Genomic DNA, 18,533 nt, shown 5'->3' on the forward strand with positions numbered 1-18,533 from the left:
GAGAAATATGTACAGCTATATTAAAACATAGAAGGGGGTAAAAAATAAAATTCCAGACATAAAATGGGAGACAGGAGAGCTCAGGATGTGTCTTTGCAGATGCGGAAAAGGGGAGATGTAAAATGAGTGAATGATTTAATACAGTATGGAGGCCGAGAAATGTGGTAGAAGTATTATCACTGGTGGTGACCTAAACATGAACATGGTTTGGGAAGGAGATTTGTTTGCTAGGGGCTTTACGTCGCACCGACACAGATAGGTCTTATGGCGACGATAGAATAGGAGAGGCCTAGGAGTTGGAAGGACGCGACCGTGGCCTTAATTAAGGTACAGCCCCAGCATTTGCCTGGTGTGAAAATGGGAAACCATGGAAATCCATCTTCAAGGCTGCCGACTGTGGGATTCGAACCCACTATCTCCCGGATTCGAGCTCACAGCCGCGCACCTCTACGCGCACGGCCAACTCGCCCGCTGGAAGTGGATTTAAACTCTGAAAAACATGACCAACATTTTAGCAAACAAGTTGATCTGGTAGGTTGGATATACCCAACTGGTAAAGGAAAATACAAGGGGCAATAACTTCCTGGATGTATTCCTGGTCAAACCTGAAGAAATGTTTATTAAAACAGAAGTACCTAATATAATACCAATATAAATGGTCCATTATTGGAATGAGTGATCATAGCGCAGTGATGTTAGAAATTAGCTTTGCTGAGTGGCTCAAACTCCTGCAGGACTAAATTTCAACACTTTGGTGCCTCCAAAAACCATAAAATTAGTTAGTGGGATGTAAAGCAGATAGCATTATTATTATTATTATTATTATTATTATTATTATTATTATTATTATTATTATTATTATTATTCTTTCGAATGGGCCACCAGAGGACCACGTGCCAATTTCAATTCCTTCTTCTTTGTTCTTTCCTTTTCTTCCAGTACGCTTTCATCTGTTCACTATGTTTCTTCTTTCTGTCTTCAGACCACTTTGAACCAGTCTTTTTTACTTTCCTACCTCGGAATCCTTCTATTTTCAATACTTTTTCCCGAAAGCCTTCTCTATTATTTATTTCTTCTGTTGTTATATTGTTTTTTTCTAAATCCTTTCTTACTTCATTGACCCAGCTTGTCGTTGATTTCTTACCCCACAAATATCTGAAAATCTTACTGGTTAATCTACTATCTTGCATTCGATATAAATGTTCAAAAAACATAAGTCTCCTTTTCCTCATTACATCTGATATATTTTCTATTTTTTGATATATTTCAGCATTACTTCGTAATTTCCAACCTTCTGCTGTGTTTTGTGGGCCTAATATTTGCCTCATGATTCGCCTTTCTAGTATTTCTAGTTTATCTAAATTATAGTTTAATGCCAGACATTTGCTTGCATATAGGCATTCTGGCTTCACTACTGTGTTATAATGCCTTATTTTTGCATTTTTGGATAGGCATCTTTTATTGTAGATATCTTTGGTGATACCGTAAGCTCTCTCCATTTTATGTACCCCCTCCTCTACTGCAGATTTTTCTAAACCATTTTCTTGGATTATTTCCCCTAGATATTTGAATTTTTTTACCCTTTCTATTTGGCCAATATCTGTTTTCAGAAAATTTGTTGCATCCCAAATATTTGTTAAAAATTTTGTTTTTTCTGCAGAAATTCTTAAGCCAGTTCTGCTGGTGATTCTTTCCAAGACATTTACTTGGGTTATAGCAGATGTCACATTTTCAGAAAGTATTGCAAAGTCATCTGCAAATGCAAGACAATTTATTTCGATCCTTTTGTTTCCTCTTCCTAACCTTATCGGTGAAATGTTGAGTTCAATAAGTTTATCGTTCCAAATTCTCACTATTTTCTCTAGGACACAATTTAAAAGAATTGGGGATAGTCTGTCGCCTTGTCGTACACCAGTTTTTATTTTGAAAGGCTGTGATATCTCTCCCAGAAATTTCACTTTAGAGACTGTGTCTGTAAGTGTTTCATGGATTAGATTTGCCAGTTTAGACTTTATGCCAAATTCTCGAATTATTTTATATATAGTTTCTCCGTCAACAGAATCAAAAGCCTTTTTGAAATCTACAAACATGGCTACAATGTCCTTTGAATTAAGTAACCTGTGGCGAATTATTGACGTAAGATTAAATATTTGTTCTGAGCATGATCTTCCTTTCCTGAAACCACCTTGATATTCACCTAAATGATTGTCTAGTGTTGTTTCTACTCTGTTTAATAAAATCTTGGAAAATATTTTATATGCCACTGCTAATAAAGATATTCCTCTGTAGTTATTAACGTCCTGTTTATTACCTTTTTTGTGGAGTGGATGTATCAAGGCGACTTTCCATTCCTCAGGAATTTTTTCAGTTTTCCAGATTTCTTCAAAGAGTAATTGTTGCTCATTTGCTATATTTGGCAAGGACCACTTCAAAAGTTCCGCTGTAATAGAATCTTCTCCGCTAGCTTTGTTGTTTTTGAGGGTTTTAATTACTTCTTCAATTTCTTTTATGGTTGGTGGTATGTCTTCTTCCAAATTTTCATCAATATCTTGAAATTCTAATTTATGACTTGGTTCAGGACAGTTCAAAAGTTGATCAAAATATCTTGCTAATATCTCACAATTTTCAGTATTGCTTAGTCCAATTCTGCCGTTTTCATCCTTGAAACTAACATTTGTAGTTTGGTACCCCTTTAATTCATTCTTAAAAGTCTGATAAAAGTCACGGGTGTTATTTTTTATAAAGTTTTTGTCCATTTCTATAAGTTTCTCCTTTTGAAAGGCTCGTTTAGTACTTCTGATTATCCTTGCTGTTTCCTTCCTTTGTTGTTTAAACTGATCAAAATCTTCAATTTTCTTTGAGCATTTCCATTTTTTCCATGTTTTAGCCCTCTCTGCTAAAGCTTCTTCACATATTTCATTCCACCATATTTTCCTTTTATTTTTTATTGGCCCAAATGTTTTCTGTGCTGCATAATTAATTGCTTTGGATATTTCTTGCCATTGATGGTTATGAATTTCATGTTTTTGGTCCGTATTGAACTGAGAATAATATATAATAATAATAACGTAAATGTTTCCACCTTTTCAATACAATATATTCACAAAATTACAACTAGTACCGTATAATTTTGTAATTTTGTGAATATATTGTATTGAAAAGGTGGAAACATTTACGTTATTATTATTATTACTTATATATTATTTCTTGCCAGTTGCCTTGTTTAGCCTCTTTAATTTCGTCTTGGTAGTTTTTAATTGATTCTTTTGTTATAGTAAGTCTGTCTACATTATATTTTATTAACCTCTGTGGCTTTCTTTGTTCTTTACTAGGTAGGAGTTTGGCTTTAATTGTAGAGAGATAATGGTCAGAATCAAATTCACCATTCCTTACTACTTTCACATTCATAATTTCTTTTGTACTTTTTTTTGAAACAGCCACATGATCTAACTGAAATTCTCCTAACATTGGGTTTGGAGATATCCATGTTTTAGCTTTTCTGGGGAGTTTTCTAAAGAAAGTTGACATTAGTTTCAGGTGATAGCTTTGACACAAACTGTTTAGCCTAATACCATTTGTATTTGTTCTTCTGTGGGCTGGGTAATGTCCTACTACATTTCTAAATTCCTTTTCTCTACCTGTTTGTGCATTGAAGTCACCTGATAGTAATATGGTGTTCATTTTCGGAATTTTGGATATTTCATTTTCCAAACGAACCCAGAAATCCTCTGTTTTTTGAGGGTTTTTCCTATTGTCTTCATTTATTGGTGCATGCCAATTAACAAGTGTGTACGTTTTGTTTTTGCATTTAATTGATAGGAGAGATATTCTTTCTGAGTTGGATTTAAATTCTGTTAGATTTCCTATTATACTTTTATGAATGTAGAAAGCTATACCAAGTAGTGGCATCCCCTTCATAATTTTGATTGCTGGTTTGCCTTGAAAGATCCTGTAGTTACAAGTGTCTATTACATTTTCATCTAGGAATCTAGTTTCTTGAACTGCCAAAATTTGAATTTGTTTTTCTCTAGAAGTATTTCTAGTTCTTTTTGTTTACCAGTCTTGAGTAGAGAATTTACATTTAAAGTGCCAAAAAAGAATTCCTTTTTGAATTTTATTTTAGAAGGATTCCGAGGTTGCTCCGACTCAGCCTTCTGATTGCAGTTGTTGGGACTCCCCAGAACCTTTAGTCCCAATGCATTGCGTGACGCAGTGGTGGATTTCTCTTTCGAGTTACCACCTGGGGGTAGTGCCTTCATTCAGCGGACTTTCCATACTGAAATTGAAATTATATAAAATACAAAGTGAGGAATTAGATTCCAGGATAAGATCGGATTGTTAGTCCAAAATTTGATTTTTGTTCGTGGTTCACTCCACTAGGCTCTTCCGCTCTCTCCACCGTTCGGAACTAAAGCAGAGTTCCTCTTCCGCCTTCAAGACCATTGGCGGGGTTTCACCTGTAACCCTAGGCAGGGGCCCTTACTGGGTACTACCACCCGGAGCCAGATGGACCCAGGTTTTTTTTAACGAGGTTGTTACTCCTCCCCCTTCTCACTTCCCCGTCTCTTGATAGACGAGGCCCTGGGTTTGGGACCGGTAATAGCGGAGTTATTATTATTATTATTATTATTATTATTATTATTATTATTATTATTATTATTATTATTATTATTATTATTATTATTATTGAAGCAAGAAGAGAGAAAAGAGAAAGGAAGATAGTTAAGTTGCATGATAAGACAGACACAGAAGCAATAGGATCTTACTTTGCAAAAAATTTTAGAAGAGGGCAAATTGATGGGAAAATGTAGAATTGCTATGGGGAGGACTCAAAAACATACTTCTCAAAAGGGAAAGAGGTGAGGTGCTGATATAAACTGTCGACAGTACAAAGACCCATCATAGTACAATAGGGAGTCAAGAGACTAAATAGGGTGACAAGGAATAAAATTAGAAAAGGAGTATGAAATAAGGTGAAACTGTAATTGTTACAAAAGGAATTAAATACGGTTTTAAAAAAAGAAGGCGAAGGATTTCCTTGACAGTAAGCACAGCGGAGAATAAGGACAGCGTGAAGAAATATGTATAGTTACATTAAAACACACAAGGGGGTATAAAATAAAATTCCAGACTTAAAATGGGAGACAGGAGAGCTCAGGGTGTGTCAGAGGTTTTAGACAAAAGTGAACAGTTGGATTGTATAGCAATAGACTTGTGTAAAGCTTTTCACAGAGTATACCATGGTATACTTATCAAGAAAATGAGAAAAATAGTACTGGATAGGACTGGATAGGAGGCAGATGGGTCATTATCAGAACCTCAGAAAGTGGGGAGGGGTATAGGAGAGGGCAGTAAATTGGCGCCTTCACATTTTTGTAATTTTTGTGAACAATATACAAGAAGGATTGAACTTGCAAATTGTATATAGAAAAGTGAACTGTTTAGATGAGTTTAAAATATTGCAGTAGGATCTGGACAAAATACATACAGTGTCTGGACTCAGAAAAATGGGATGAAAATTAACGTTGAAAGGAGTCAAGGAGTTAGTTTCAGGAACGAGACATGCAGGATAGTGCATAATTGCTAAATGAGGGGGAGGGAGGGAGACGGTGAATTTTGAAGATAATTATAATACTCAGGGGTCACATCAGGCAGTGGTAAATCTCACTGGGGAAGACAATAGTCAATAAAACATTTAGGTCACTGCATATTGCAATGCAGATATTAAAAGGAACAAGCAGGGGTATAAAAGAGATGGCATATTTAATACTTGTAAGACCTCAACTGGAGTATGCTTTGCTGATAAGTGATCCTTATCAAGAATTCTGGTAAAAGAATTGGAGTAGGTACAGAGGAAAGCAGGTTAGGTATGTGATGGGGACCACAGAACGACCAGCAGTGTTACTATCTTGCTAAGGAAACTTGGGAGGGAAAGTTTGACAGAAAGGAGGTTGAGAGCAAGAATGGGGGTATGTACCTGGCATATACAGGGGAGAGTGCTTGGGAGGATAATGGAAAGAGATTAAAGACTGATGGTGTTTATAGAGGTAGGTTCGATCACGAGTTTAAAATAAGGTTATGCCAATGGCATAGTAACCGGAGGAAATATTCATTTGTGGGAAGGGGGGGAAAAGAATGGAACAGCTGAGCAAAGGACATCTTCAATCATTTCCAAAAATATGTCCATTCATTCAAATGTAAAATGATGTCATGGCAGAAGGAAGTAAGAAAACACCCCATTTGGGAAATAAATTTTCTAATTCTTGTGTATTTACACCATGATTAAATTCTGGTGAAAAGGATCCATAGACTTATTGCTTATACCTATATATTTTCAGAACGAACAGTCCCTCAGTATGAAGATGAATAATTTTTATATCATTTTCGGGTCACTCAACCAGTTGCTGAGAATATTGCTGAGCAGTTTCAGCAAACTCCTCAGTTTAAAAGGCACTATGGGCGGTATGGAAAACCATCAGTTCTAAGTCAGGTCAGCAGTGGTAATTTATAGTTGACTATGCTTCGTACATTCATTTCTCAACAAAATGCCTACCGGTATGTATGTATTTTATTCATCTTTGGCATAATACGTATGCATTGCTAATTTCAGGTTCTCATTGTTCTGTGGTTCATGGGGCATCAAATTGCAAGTTTCAGAGATGTTGCTGACAGATTTGATGTTACCATCAGCTCTTGACACAGGGTGCTCCAAGGAGTTGTTCTAGTTTTGAGCAATCTGTCTATCTGCCCAAATAATCACCTGACCTACAGAAGTTGAAAAAAGGGACAGTGAACTACAGTTCAAAGAAAGAGGGTTTCCAGATGTTACAGGGGCCATCGATGGCTCTCACATAAAATTTTACAAACCAGGAAATGAACCAGATTCCTATATAAATAGGAAAGGCTTTTATTCTATACCTGCTGGTGTTTAGTGTTTAGTGTTATTGTTATTGTGTTATTAGTGTTTAACCCTCTTGGAGCCAAGAGCCGATCTGGTCGGCCGCTCCCCATCAGCTGGAAGAGGCCAGAGCTCCGCCTCCACTCTACTACTGTAAAGTGCCAGGCCGTTTTCAGTGGAAATACATGTATTTTAAAATTCGCGTATATCTACCGGTGTATAGCAAATACCGGCATGAAATTTTCTACATACCGACTACGTAGAATAAGAAACTGGTTTGGAGTGATATAAGCAGTCAAAGACGTTTCATTGTTGATTTATAGTTGTCGAAAACGTTTATTTTTAGGAAGAGAAAAATATTTTCGCACTTTCTCTCTCAATATCTACTTTGAAAAATAATTTACGATACAAAAGGATATACGTAATTATGTATAATGTATTTCTAAATACAATTCTATAGAATAACTAATTTGAACGAGAAAAATAAAAACGTAAAAAATAAAAATTCAAACATATGTCACTAATAAAAACAAGACAATTTTACTCACCGATAAAATTCGTGTACGTGTATCGATGTTTGGCAAATACTGACAACAAATTTTCTACGTGCGGACAACACAGTATTAAAATAATTCTGAAATATTAAATAAGTAAAAAATAGTAGTTGATATTATAGTTTTTTTTTTTCAGAAAAAATAGTTTCTCGTTTTTTCTGTTGCAGTATATATTAGAAAAATAATTTTACAATACAACAGAATTTACGAAATTAAGAAATGTATGGCACTAAAGCCGTGATTTGCTTTGACCTACTAAGCCACCGATGCTCAGTTCGGTACCTGCAGTTTACGAGGTGAATCATGGTCAGTGAGACGGATCCTCTCAGTAATTATTCTTGGTTTTCCAGACGGGGATCGCCCTCTCACCCTCAGATATATCCTCAATTGCAATCACTTAGAGTCACTTAGATTGAGTGGACCTCGAACCAACCCTCAGGACCAGGTGAACATTCTTGGCCTGGGCGGGAATCGAACACATGACCTCCGGGTGAGAGGCAGGCGCGCTACACTTGGCCCGCGGAGACCGGCATTTAAGTAATGATAGAGGACTATATGTGACAACAAGGTTTAGCAGAGAGTAAGTGAAAAGTAAATTGAAGTATGATATGGGCGGAGAATCAGACGGTAGGGCATGTTTAGGTCCAAGAACTCCCTTGAAGGAGACAGGAGGTTGAGGAATGTTGTCGGGTTCATTGGGACAAATTTCCACAAAATGTTCTCCAGAGACATCATCATTTTCGTTATCACTAGTGTCATCTCCCACCATATTCAGAGTAGCTTTAATGCTGTTAGACACAATTAAACGTCTCTTCTTTAGCTGCGGTGATTCCGCGGACGTGTCCGGTATAATTTCGTCGCTACTCTCTGAACTAAATTCCCTATCGCTATCCGATAAATCATCCAAGTTAACTTCACACTGTTCCAAATACTGCATTAATTTATTATCATCAATACCTGCTGAACAAATATCACGTGAACGACATGCCATTCTCCTGTCACAAATCCACTCACTGCAAGGAGCAATCTCTTAGTGACCGGTTAGCGGTATTTGTAAACACAGGAAACTACTCTTGTGAAAGGTATTACACCCTCTTAGAACTGCCAAAGTAAGGCCAGGCACACAATAAAGTGTAGCCCCTTTACTACAGGTTGTAACACTATTGTTATTGTCGATGATAAGTTTTAATATTGTGATAAAGTCTTGTATCTCAATTTAAACAAAAACAGCCACTTAAGCAAACTAGAGATACAAGACTTTATCACAATATTAAAACTTATCATCGACAATAACTTCTTCACTTTTGACAATGTCATATATCAACAAAATGGTTTGGCAATGGGGTCACCGGCCTCAGGTATCGTAGCAGAAATATACCTGGACTTCCTCGAATACACCAAAATTGACAACGAATTCGAAAACATTCTCTTTTGGGCCAGATATGCTGACGATGTCTTTGTAATCATGAATGAGAAATCAATTAACGCACCCACCACCCTCTTAAGACTCAACAATATTGATCCTCATATCAAATTCACACTAGAATCCGAATCAAATCAAAAAATCAACTTTCTAGATTTAACCATCACTAGAAACTCAGATTCTTTCAGTTATAAAATTTTCAGAAAACCCACTCAAACAGCCTCCACCATTCGTCAAGATTCAGTGCACCCCCAGTCCCACAAACGAGCCACATACAACAGCCTAGTTCACCGAGCCTTCAGCATACCTATGTCCAATAAAGATCTAAAAAACGAACTCAACACAAACCACGGAATCGCAAAATTCAACGGCTTCAGCAATCATTTTATAGAAAGGATAATCAATAAACACAAACATCGCCCAAAAACTACCCTCAAAAAAGAAATAACCAAACCTCTAACATTTTCCACCTTCACGTTCAACAATGATATCTACAAGTTAACCAACATCTTTAAGAAACAAGGCGTTAAAATAGCCTTCAAAACCAACAATAAGAACATGAACGTTTTATACAATACTTCACACATCAACAAGACCAGCAGTTTTTTAAAATCAGGAGTTTATAGGATCAAATGTACCACCTGTAAAAAAACCTACATCGGGCAAACCGGAAGAAACTTCATTATCAGATACCACGAGCACACTAACGCAATAAAATACAACAGGTTTTCAGCCATCGGCCAACACATGCAAGATTATAACCATAATTTCACCAATATTGAACAAGACATGGACATCCTCGTATTAGCAAACAAGGGCCCTTTACTCAACATAATGGAAAATTACTACATACACCTAGACCAATACTTTAACACCAGTCACAATCTCAATGAAATCTCAGAGAAACCCAACATACTCTTCGATCTATTTATCACTTTCCTCAGAAACAATAATGCAGCCAACCTAAACTCAATCCTAAATTTAATCAAAGGTACTTTTCCGAGACAATTACACTTTCTCCCGCACCCTTCAGCCCCACCTTAAGCCCTCTTCCTAAGCCATATATAATTTTATATATGTCATTTCAATACAAGAACTTACTGATTTCCATGATTATAATTTTTACAACACCCCATTTATACTTTATTCTTTGTTAAAAACCTCTTAGTATGTATATTCCTTGTATTATTAACTATTACCATAACATCTCATTTCATCTACCACATTCACTTGTTATTCTTTAAATAACATTTTCTTAGGATTTCGCCAAAAGTGATCTTTGCTTCAATACGGCTGATGATGACCCCTAGATGGGTCGAAACTAGTACTGTGTAATTTATAATTTTGTGAATATATTTTAGTATTGAAAAGGTTGAAACGTTTACGTTGTTATTATTATTACTTATATACTATAGGTTGCTTCAAAATTACGTATACTACAGAATTTTAAGCCGGCCGATGTAATCGGCTCTGGCAACTTCCGACTGGATTCTTTAAGGCCGACCAGATCGGCTCTGGCAATTTAAAGGCCGGCTGCTCGCACTACCGCCTGGCACCAAGAGATAGAAGTGACGCTGTATTGGAAGAGAATGGCATCTACATTGTTGTGGAAAGGGCCTTGCCTCAACAGGAAATAGGCGATGTTGAGGATGATGATGATGACGATAGAGATGCTAAAAGGATTCAGAATGACATTCTCAATACATTAAGAATGTAGACGTAATTCATTCCTTATCTCCTCATTACAATAATCAAGTACCCACCAAATAAATTATGTGTTTCTCCCACTGTCACTAGATGACACTGATTACGCACAGAATGATTCTATTTGTGTTCCAACACGCTGCAATAACGAAACCGGTTCTGAACGCATTCCGAACTGTGTGTTGGAACAAACCTATTATTACAATAGAACTAAATATGGAATTGGTTTGGGCCATCATCATCCTTTAACCGTCTCCCGTCACTCAGGTGCAGTATAAGAGCGCTCTCCATTCCGAGGCTCATTTTACTTTTGAAGGCGGTGGCAGTTACTCTCCTTGATGGCTTGCTAGGTCTAACGCTAGAGAGGGTTTTTTGTTAGGGTAATCTCTGTTAGTCTTTGGCAGTCCCCTGCCACATCTACAAGGTAGCAGCACTTTGATGAATTTATGTGTCTTTTCCTACACAAAGGTTTCATGAGGCCACCTAGGGAAGAACTCCTCCGCCCTTAGCCATTGGTTCTCCCATAGTTTGTCAGGTTTGGTACTGGCCACCCGACCTCGGCCAGACAGTTGCAGGTAGTACCGTCTCCTGTGACATATAGCTATAAAATAATTCAGTGATGTTTTAGACTCGAAGAAGGTTTTTTTTCCCCATAATTTTCCCAATGGTTGGCAACAGTGTGCTACACATTGCTTATTCATACTATAGTTGTCTGATGAGAAATCGCATGGATGCTGGGTAGGGGGTACAAGGGGTGAGTATGGCTGCTGTGCACGTGCCTACCTGAAGTCTCAAGGCCTGGCAATAAACATATGTTCCATCTGCCGTTGGGAAATTTCAAAATGATAGTACAATTGTGCTTATTTACTGTAAATACTGTATATTGAACAGTTTAATTATAAGCATGCATCTGTATCAGAGAGCTTGCACAGTCTTTACGACTAATGTTTGTAGCTTAGAGTGTAGTATCTGTTACTCGTGCCGTACCTACGAACTGCTGTGACTTCTTGCAGATGCAGTTAGTAGATCTGGTGCTCTCTGTGCATTCTTTGCACTGTTATTCATTGGTAATTAATGTGTGAAAATTGTTTGAGGTTAAAAGTATAAATTTATTTCTGTGTGTGTCACATTTGAGGAATTTTGAGGTTTCCTTGTACTATTAGTAATACTTTTGCTTTCAATAGATACAGCTCCCAGGAAGCATAGTCTAATTGTAGCATTCTCTCAGAATACTTCATGATGCAAAGAGAGTTGGTTACTAAATTTGGTGTCTGTGTAGGCATTATAAATAGAATTATTCAGTAGTACAATCAGACTGGCTGTTTCATCAAAGAAAAAGAGAAACTGTGGCAGGAAAACTACACCAACTGATGATCATTTTCTCCTCAGAAGAAGCAAATCAAACCCCAGACTCTGGGGGGGGGAAGGGCAGTGAATGTGCACATTTGTGATGTTTGTTGAAGACTTCTGGCAGCTGGACGGAAAGCCCACAAACCTGTAAAGAAACCCTCTTCTAACAGGAGAAATGTGCAGGAAATGTCTCTTGTAGGCACATAGTCATCAGGAAGAAAGTTTTTTTTATGCTGAGAGTCACTTTGAAGTACAGGGACAGAGGGATCAATATGTGTGTTTCACACATGAAGGACCAGGACCCTTAATTCCAGTTGACAGGTTTATAATATCTGACCAGTACATCCAAATACTGGAAAGGAGAATTGTTGCTGAGTTGCAGAAGAGATTTCCAGTTGGTGACAGAATTTTTCAGCAAGATTTAGCTCCTTGCCATATTTCAAAAAAAGAGAAGAAATTCTTCAGTGAGAACAATATTGGTGTCAGAGTGGCCAGCAAACTCCCCTGACACTAATTCAGTAGAGAACTTCTGGGCTAAAGGAGACTCACAAGACTGTTCGCCAAAAATATGCATGTTGGAGTCCCTACTTACAGTATGGTTTTGTGATGATGAACTTAAAAATATGTGTTCAGAGCTTATGAAATCTATGCCAAATCATGAAAAGCAATTTATAAAAGAGAAAGGAGGACATATCACCTATTCGCAAAGATTAAAGTTGTGTTTTATCTACACTCATGCTCATAAATTAAGGATAATTGCATGCCACACAACGTGGCACTACACAAAACTGGCGCTAATAGCATAGGCACTTAGTGAACACAAACGAAACATATCTGTAAGTCCACGGTATTGGTGATAAGTTGAGAAAACCGTCCCAAAACACATGTGCTACAAAATGCCGCTGTTTTCTGCGCTTGTACCCCTACATCAATATGGGATATGATCACCATGCACACGTACACAGGCCGCACAACGGGTTGGCATACTCTGGATCAGGTGGTCGAGCAGCTGCTGGGGTATAGCCTCCCATTCTTGCACCAGTGCCTGTCGGAGCTCCTGAAGTGTCCTAGTGGTTTGAAGACATGCAGCGATACGTCGACCGAGAGCATCCCAGATGTGCTCGATGGGGTTTAGGTCTGGAGAACAGGCAGGCCACTCCATTCGCCAGATATCTTCTGTTTCACGGTACTCCTTCTCGATGTCAGCTCGGTGGGGCCGTGCGTTATCATCCATCAGGAAGAAGGTGGGACCCACTGCACCCCTGGAAAGGCGGACATACTGGTGCAAAATGACGTCCCGATACACCTGACCTGTCACAGTTCCTCTGTCAAAGACATGCAGGGGTGTACGTGCACCAATCATAATCCCACCCCACACCATCAAACCACTACCTCCATACAGGTCCCTTTCAAGGACATTACAGGGTTGGTATCAGGTTCCTGGTTCACGCCAGATGAGAACCCAGCGAGAATCACTGTTCAGACTATACCTGGACTCGTGTGTGAACATAACCTGGGACCACTGTTTCAATGACCATGTACTGTGTTCTTGACACCAGGCTTTACGGGCTCTCCTGTGAACAGGGGTGAGTGGAATGCACCTTGCAGGTCTCTGGGTGAATAAACCATGTCTGTTCAGTCGTCTGTAGACTGTGTGTCTGGAGACATGTGTTCCAGTGGCTGTGGCAAGGTCCCGAGCAAGGCTACCTGCAGTACTCCGTAGCCGTCTGCGGGCACTGATGGTGAGATATCAGTCTTTTTGTGGCGTTGTACACTGTGGACGTCCTGTACTATAGCACCTGGACACGTTTCCTGCTACGACCTGCTGTGTTTGACCAACCTCCAGTCGCCCTATATCATTCTACCCCTCATAACGTCATCAATATGTGTTCGTTGAGCCATTTTCACCACACAGTCACCATTAGCATGTCTGAAAACATCTGCACACTTACTCGCTGCACCGTACTCTGACATGCACCAATACAACTCTGCGTATTTGGACTGCTGCCAGCGCCACCGTGCGACGACCGCATATCAAATGCACCACACGGTCATACCCCGAGGTGATTTAAAACGGCAAACCGCCCACCATAGCGTTGTTTCACCATGTATCAGCATTATCCTTAATTTCTGAGCATGAGTGTATATATGAAGCTGAATACCACTCAGTGATCACAAAATCTCCAGATCTAAAAGACCTAGAAGCTGCCCTAGAGGGGTACTGATAAAGGATTTTTCAAAATTCAGGTTCTGTCCTATGGTTAGGGCCTTTACCACAATAGCATAGACTAGTATAGGGGAAAATCAAATTTATAGTACATGGACGAGACAAAGTTCATTAATTGATGATATAGATGTTGATTCCCATAGGGAATCTGAAATATTTGTCCTGAATGAGTAAATTTATAATACCAATATAAATGGTCCGTTATTGGTGTGCTAGGTACCAACTGATGAGCCCACCCTAGCACACGAGGGCGAAACGCTGGCAACCAGGAATGAGTTAGCTGGAAAATTTATAATGTCCAATAACGGACCATTTATATTGGTATTACAAAGTTCATTAATGCGAGGAACAAATCTCGGACAGTGAAAACCACGTTTTAAGGCCCTCAATTAAAATTTTTTTTTTTTTTTGAGATGTTGGTACCACAGTGCCACCAAGCATTTTAGACGTATTAGCACCACACTGCCATCACTCTAGGTCAAAGTGCAAGAGAGCACATGTTGACATAGTAACGAACGAGGCAATCGGAAACATTACAGCTTCTGCTTGGGCAGATTGCATAAGACATGCAGGAAGAGGATATTATTCTGTGAGAGAATTTTACGGTGTTCACCATGAGTTTTCTCATTTACAGCCTATCAGACATGCTTCTGTGTGCTGCTGTCTCATTTACAGCTATGCAATCAGACGTACTTCTGCATTCTATCAGACTACTTTATACTGTCATTGGACTAACTTTTATTTGTCTTCCTTCTTTCACTGAGTGGGTTAGCCATGCGTTTAGGGGCACGCGGCTGTGAGCTTGCATTCGGGAGATAGTGGGTTAGAACCTCACAGTCGGAAACCCCGAAGATGGTTTTCTGTTTGTTTCCCATTTCGACACCAGGCAGATGCTGGACCATGGTCGCTTCCTTCCCACTCGTAGCCATTTCCTATTCCATTGTCTCAACAAGACCTATAAACCATATGTGTATATTGTTCAGTTCAGTATATAATATTTGTTCAAAAAGATTATTGTGATTTACAGTATTTTTATTGCAGCTGCCTCTCTGGATCAGTGGTAGAGTGTCAGCCTCCAGATCCCAAGAGAGCAGGCTCAGATCTGGCCGAGGCAATTGGGTTTTTGAAGTGGGGGCGAGGGGACTCCATGCGACACTTCATGTCGAACAATATTGGCATGTAAATGATCTCTTGTGAAACGTTTGGTGTTCACCCAACAAAATTCATTAAAACTCAGCCATAGACACCCAAGATAGATTCAGTTTACTCTGCCATCTAGTGGGCCTAGTGTAAAACAGAACATCAAAATGGACGAGCAGACGGCCAGATGGTGTTGAAATGAAATGTCTGCATACGGTAGCTGAGGCCATACGATTCTTCTTCTTTCATTATGCCCATTCAAAGAGCGCGTTTGAACTTTTTCGTTGACTTCATGGTTTTCACCTTTTTATCCTCCCAGAATCGCTTCGTGAATGCACTGTGTTGCATCTTGCTTTCAGTGGACCACTTCCTGCCAGTTTTGTTCTTAGACTTCTCCACGAATTTGTGCTAAAAGCTCAACGATCTTCTATGATGTCGCCCGTGATGTTCATTTCTTGGAGGTCGGCCTTAGTTTCTTCTAGCCAGTTTATTTTCGCCTTTTTTGAGTTGATTACTTTAAATAATCTGTTGGCGACTCTGTTTCTGTCCATTCTATAGCTATGACCATTCTTCTTCTTCTTCTTCTTCTTCTTCTTCTTCTTCTTCTTATTATTATTATTATTATTATTATTATTATTATTATTATACCCACGTGGAATCAACATTTTTTAAGCTTTCCTCCTTGCCCAGTAGTTCTTCATTTTCATCGATTATTGTGATTTCTGTTCCTTCGACCAAGTACGCCCTGTTGGTTTCCCCTTGTCTTCCTCAAATCCCTTTATGTGAACAAATTTCCTGATTATATTCCTGTCCTGCAGATTTGGTGTTCCTAATTCAGTGAGGATTATTATTATTATTATTATTATTATTATTATTATTATTATTATTATTATTATTATTATTATTATTATTATTATTATCATCATCATCATCATCTCTGCATCTCTATATTTATGAACAAACAAATACTGAAGTAAGTTATCTTGGTAAAGGAGTGATATAATCCACAACCACAGTGTTAAAACATTAATTGGTATCCACATTACAAAGTGTAAAAAAGTATATATATTGTAGTATTGTAGAAATATTGTAGAAAAGTTGCATCAAAATTGCTCAATGTAATAGTGCTAACATAGACAGAGCTGGCTCCTCTTAAACAATGTTAGTTGGGTTACCAATCCTCACCAACAATATTTCCAGACATTTTATCCTTCCAGTCCTTGAAATTACTTTTTTTTTTAAAGTTATTTATTCGGGGCGTCGACCTAAGAAGATCTTTTGCCCCTACTTTGAACCGTATGTTGTGAACCTGCATGTATTTTGGAAATGGCGGAAGTGTAAAGTGTTGAATATGAGGAAAGGAACATTAAGGACGACACAAACACCCAGTCCCCAGGCCACGGATATTAATCATTTACGATTAAAAACCCCTGACCCGGCCGGGAATCGAACCTGGGATCCCTGGGCGACAGGAGGACGCGTTGCCCTCTACACCGCGGGGCCAGACTCGAGATGACTTAATTTATTCTGTTTTTTAGTATTAAGAGGTCTTATAGGTAACATTCTTTTGTTTTATCAAGTAAGATCAGCTATGTAAATAAACCTCTGTTGATTTTTTTTAATTTTTTTTAAATTTTTCTCTTTTCTTCTAGTTTGGGAATACTTGCTACAGCAATTCTGTGTTGCAAGCTTTATATTTTTGCAAACCCTTCAGAGAAAAAGTTCTTGAATACAAAGCTAAAAACAAGCGAACAAAAGAAACCCTGCTGACATGTCTTGCAGATCTCTTCTACAGTATTGCCACTCAAAAGAAGAAAGTAGGATCCATTGCACCAAAGAAATTCATTGCAAGACTTCGTAAAGAAAAAGGTAAGGCTTGTCTCTTTTATTCATTTCTGTCAAGATTATATTTATAATTCAGTGCTAAATCTTATGTTTTCATCCACTCTGTATCAGATATTGATATTTTCAATGTGTAAAATGAAAAAGTAAAATTCATGTTTGTAAGCGCTACCACCACACCTGTGAAGTTTCAACCAGTCATCCTCAAGACAGGCCTGAGAACAGCTTGGGTGGGGCAAGAAGCAACATTGATCAATCCCTGTATATAATTCTGTAATGAATAGAAAATTACAGGAGTTTGGAATGTTGTACAATCTTCGGGAATGGCTTTTTCTTCAATTCATAATTTCTGGACCTTGATAAAAGTAGAATTTTTCTTGTTGAAATAAATATATTCCAGTAAAGAAATTACATAATCCAAAACTGCAATGTTAAAACATTAATAGTTGGTATCCACATTACAAAATGTAAAAAATATATTTTTTTAAAAATAGATAGATATTGTAGTATCTATAGTTATTTAGAAAAGTTGCATCAAAGTTGCTGAATTTAACAGTGCTAAGATAAGCAGAGCCGCTCCCCTTAAACAATGCTAGTTGGGTTACCAACTGTCACCAACAATATTTCCAGACATCGCAATAGTCTCAATACGGTTTTTCTGCCCACATCTTTAAATTATATCCTTCATAACTTTTATTATGTACCAATAGGCTATAACATTATTTGAGAAGTGAATATAAAAATCAGTATAGTGTCATATTTGTTAATTTCTGTAGCTCCATATGGAAGGTATGTGATTATTGTTCAAACATTTTGCAACTTGGATTAGTATAACAGTAATGTATGGTGCATGTGTCACTTTAGAAGCCTGGAGTATTCTGTACTAATTCCTAATCAAACTTTAGTACATATGTATGTAGAAGTACAATGGCTTATATGGTTCTTTAACAGAACCATAAATACAATTCTTACATTGTATTTTGCTTTTTCTTTCCAGAGGAATTTGACAATTACATGCAACAGGATGCTCATGAATTTTTGAACTTTTTAATTAATCATATTAATGAAATAATTTTAGGTAAGTACACTAAGAAAAGAAAGTAAACAAAATGAGAGATGCTATGTAGGTAGGTAGTTGAAATGATACAATGCATCCTTTCTTTATTTAGCGGAACGACATCAGAACAGTTCTAAACCAAAGACGGCGAATGGTGACACTCCAACGCCACAGCCTGAACCAACCTGGGTTCACGAAATCTTCCAGGGGATACTCACTAGTGAGACGCGGTGTTTAAATTGTGAAACGGTGAGTTATGAAGGGATTCTGTAGTGTGCAAACAAAAAATCATTGTGCTTTATTTTTAAGTAAATTTATCTGGACAAGAATGTCATATA

General features: G+C 38.0%; 1 protein-coding gene across 2 annotated transcripts in view; it reads left to right on the plus strand.

The window, feature by feature from the left end:
* Usp12-46 (Ubiquitin-specific protease 12/46) overlaps positions 1–18,533 on the plus strand; it is a 104,420-nt gene that overhangs the window by 21,546 nt on the left and 64,341 nt on the right. For both annotated transcript variants that reach the window (XM_067143653.2, XM_067143652.2), the window contains exons 3-5: positions 16,949–17,165; positions 18,136–18,216; positions 18,308–18,444. In XM_067143653.2, coding sequence (XP_066999754.1) covers positions 16,949–17,165; positions 18,136–18,216; positions 18,308–18,444 — 435 coding nt within the window. The remainder of the gene's footprint in view (positions 1–16,948; positions 17,166–18,135; positions 18,217–18,307; positions 18,445–18,533) is intronic.

Source organism: Anabrus simplex, chromosome 3 (genome assembly GCF_040414725.1).
Source record: "Anabrus simplex isolate iqAnaSimp1 chromosome 3, ASM4041472v1, whole genome shotgun sequence".
In the NCBI taxonomy this organism is placed as follows: domain Eukaryota; kingdom Metazoa; phylum Arthropoda; class Insecta; order Orthoptera; family Tettigoniidae; genus Anabrus; species Anabrus simplex.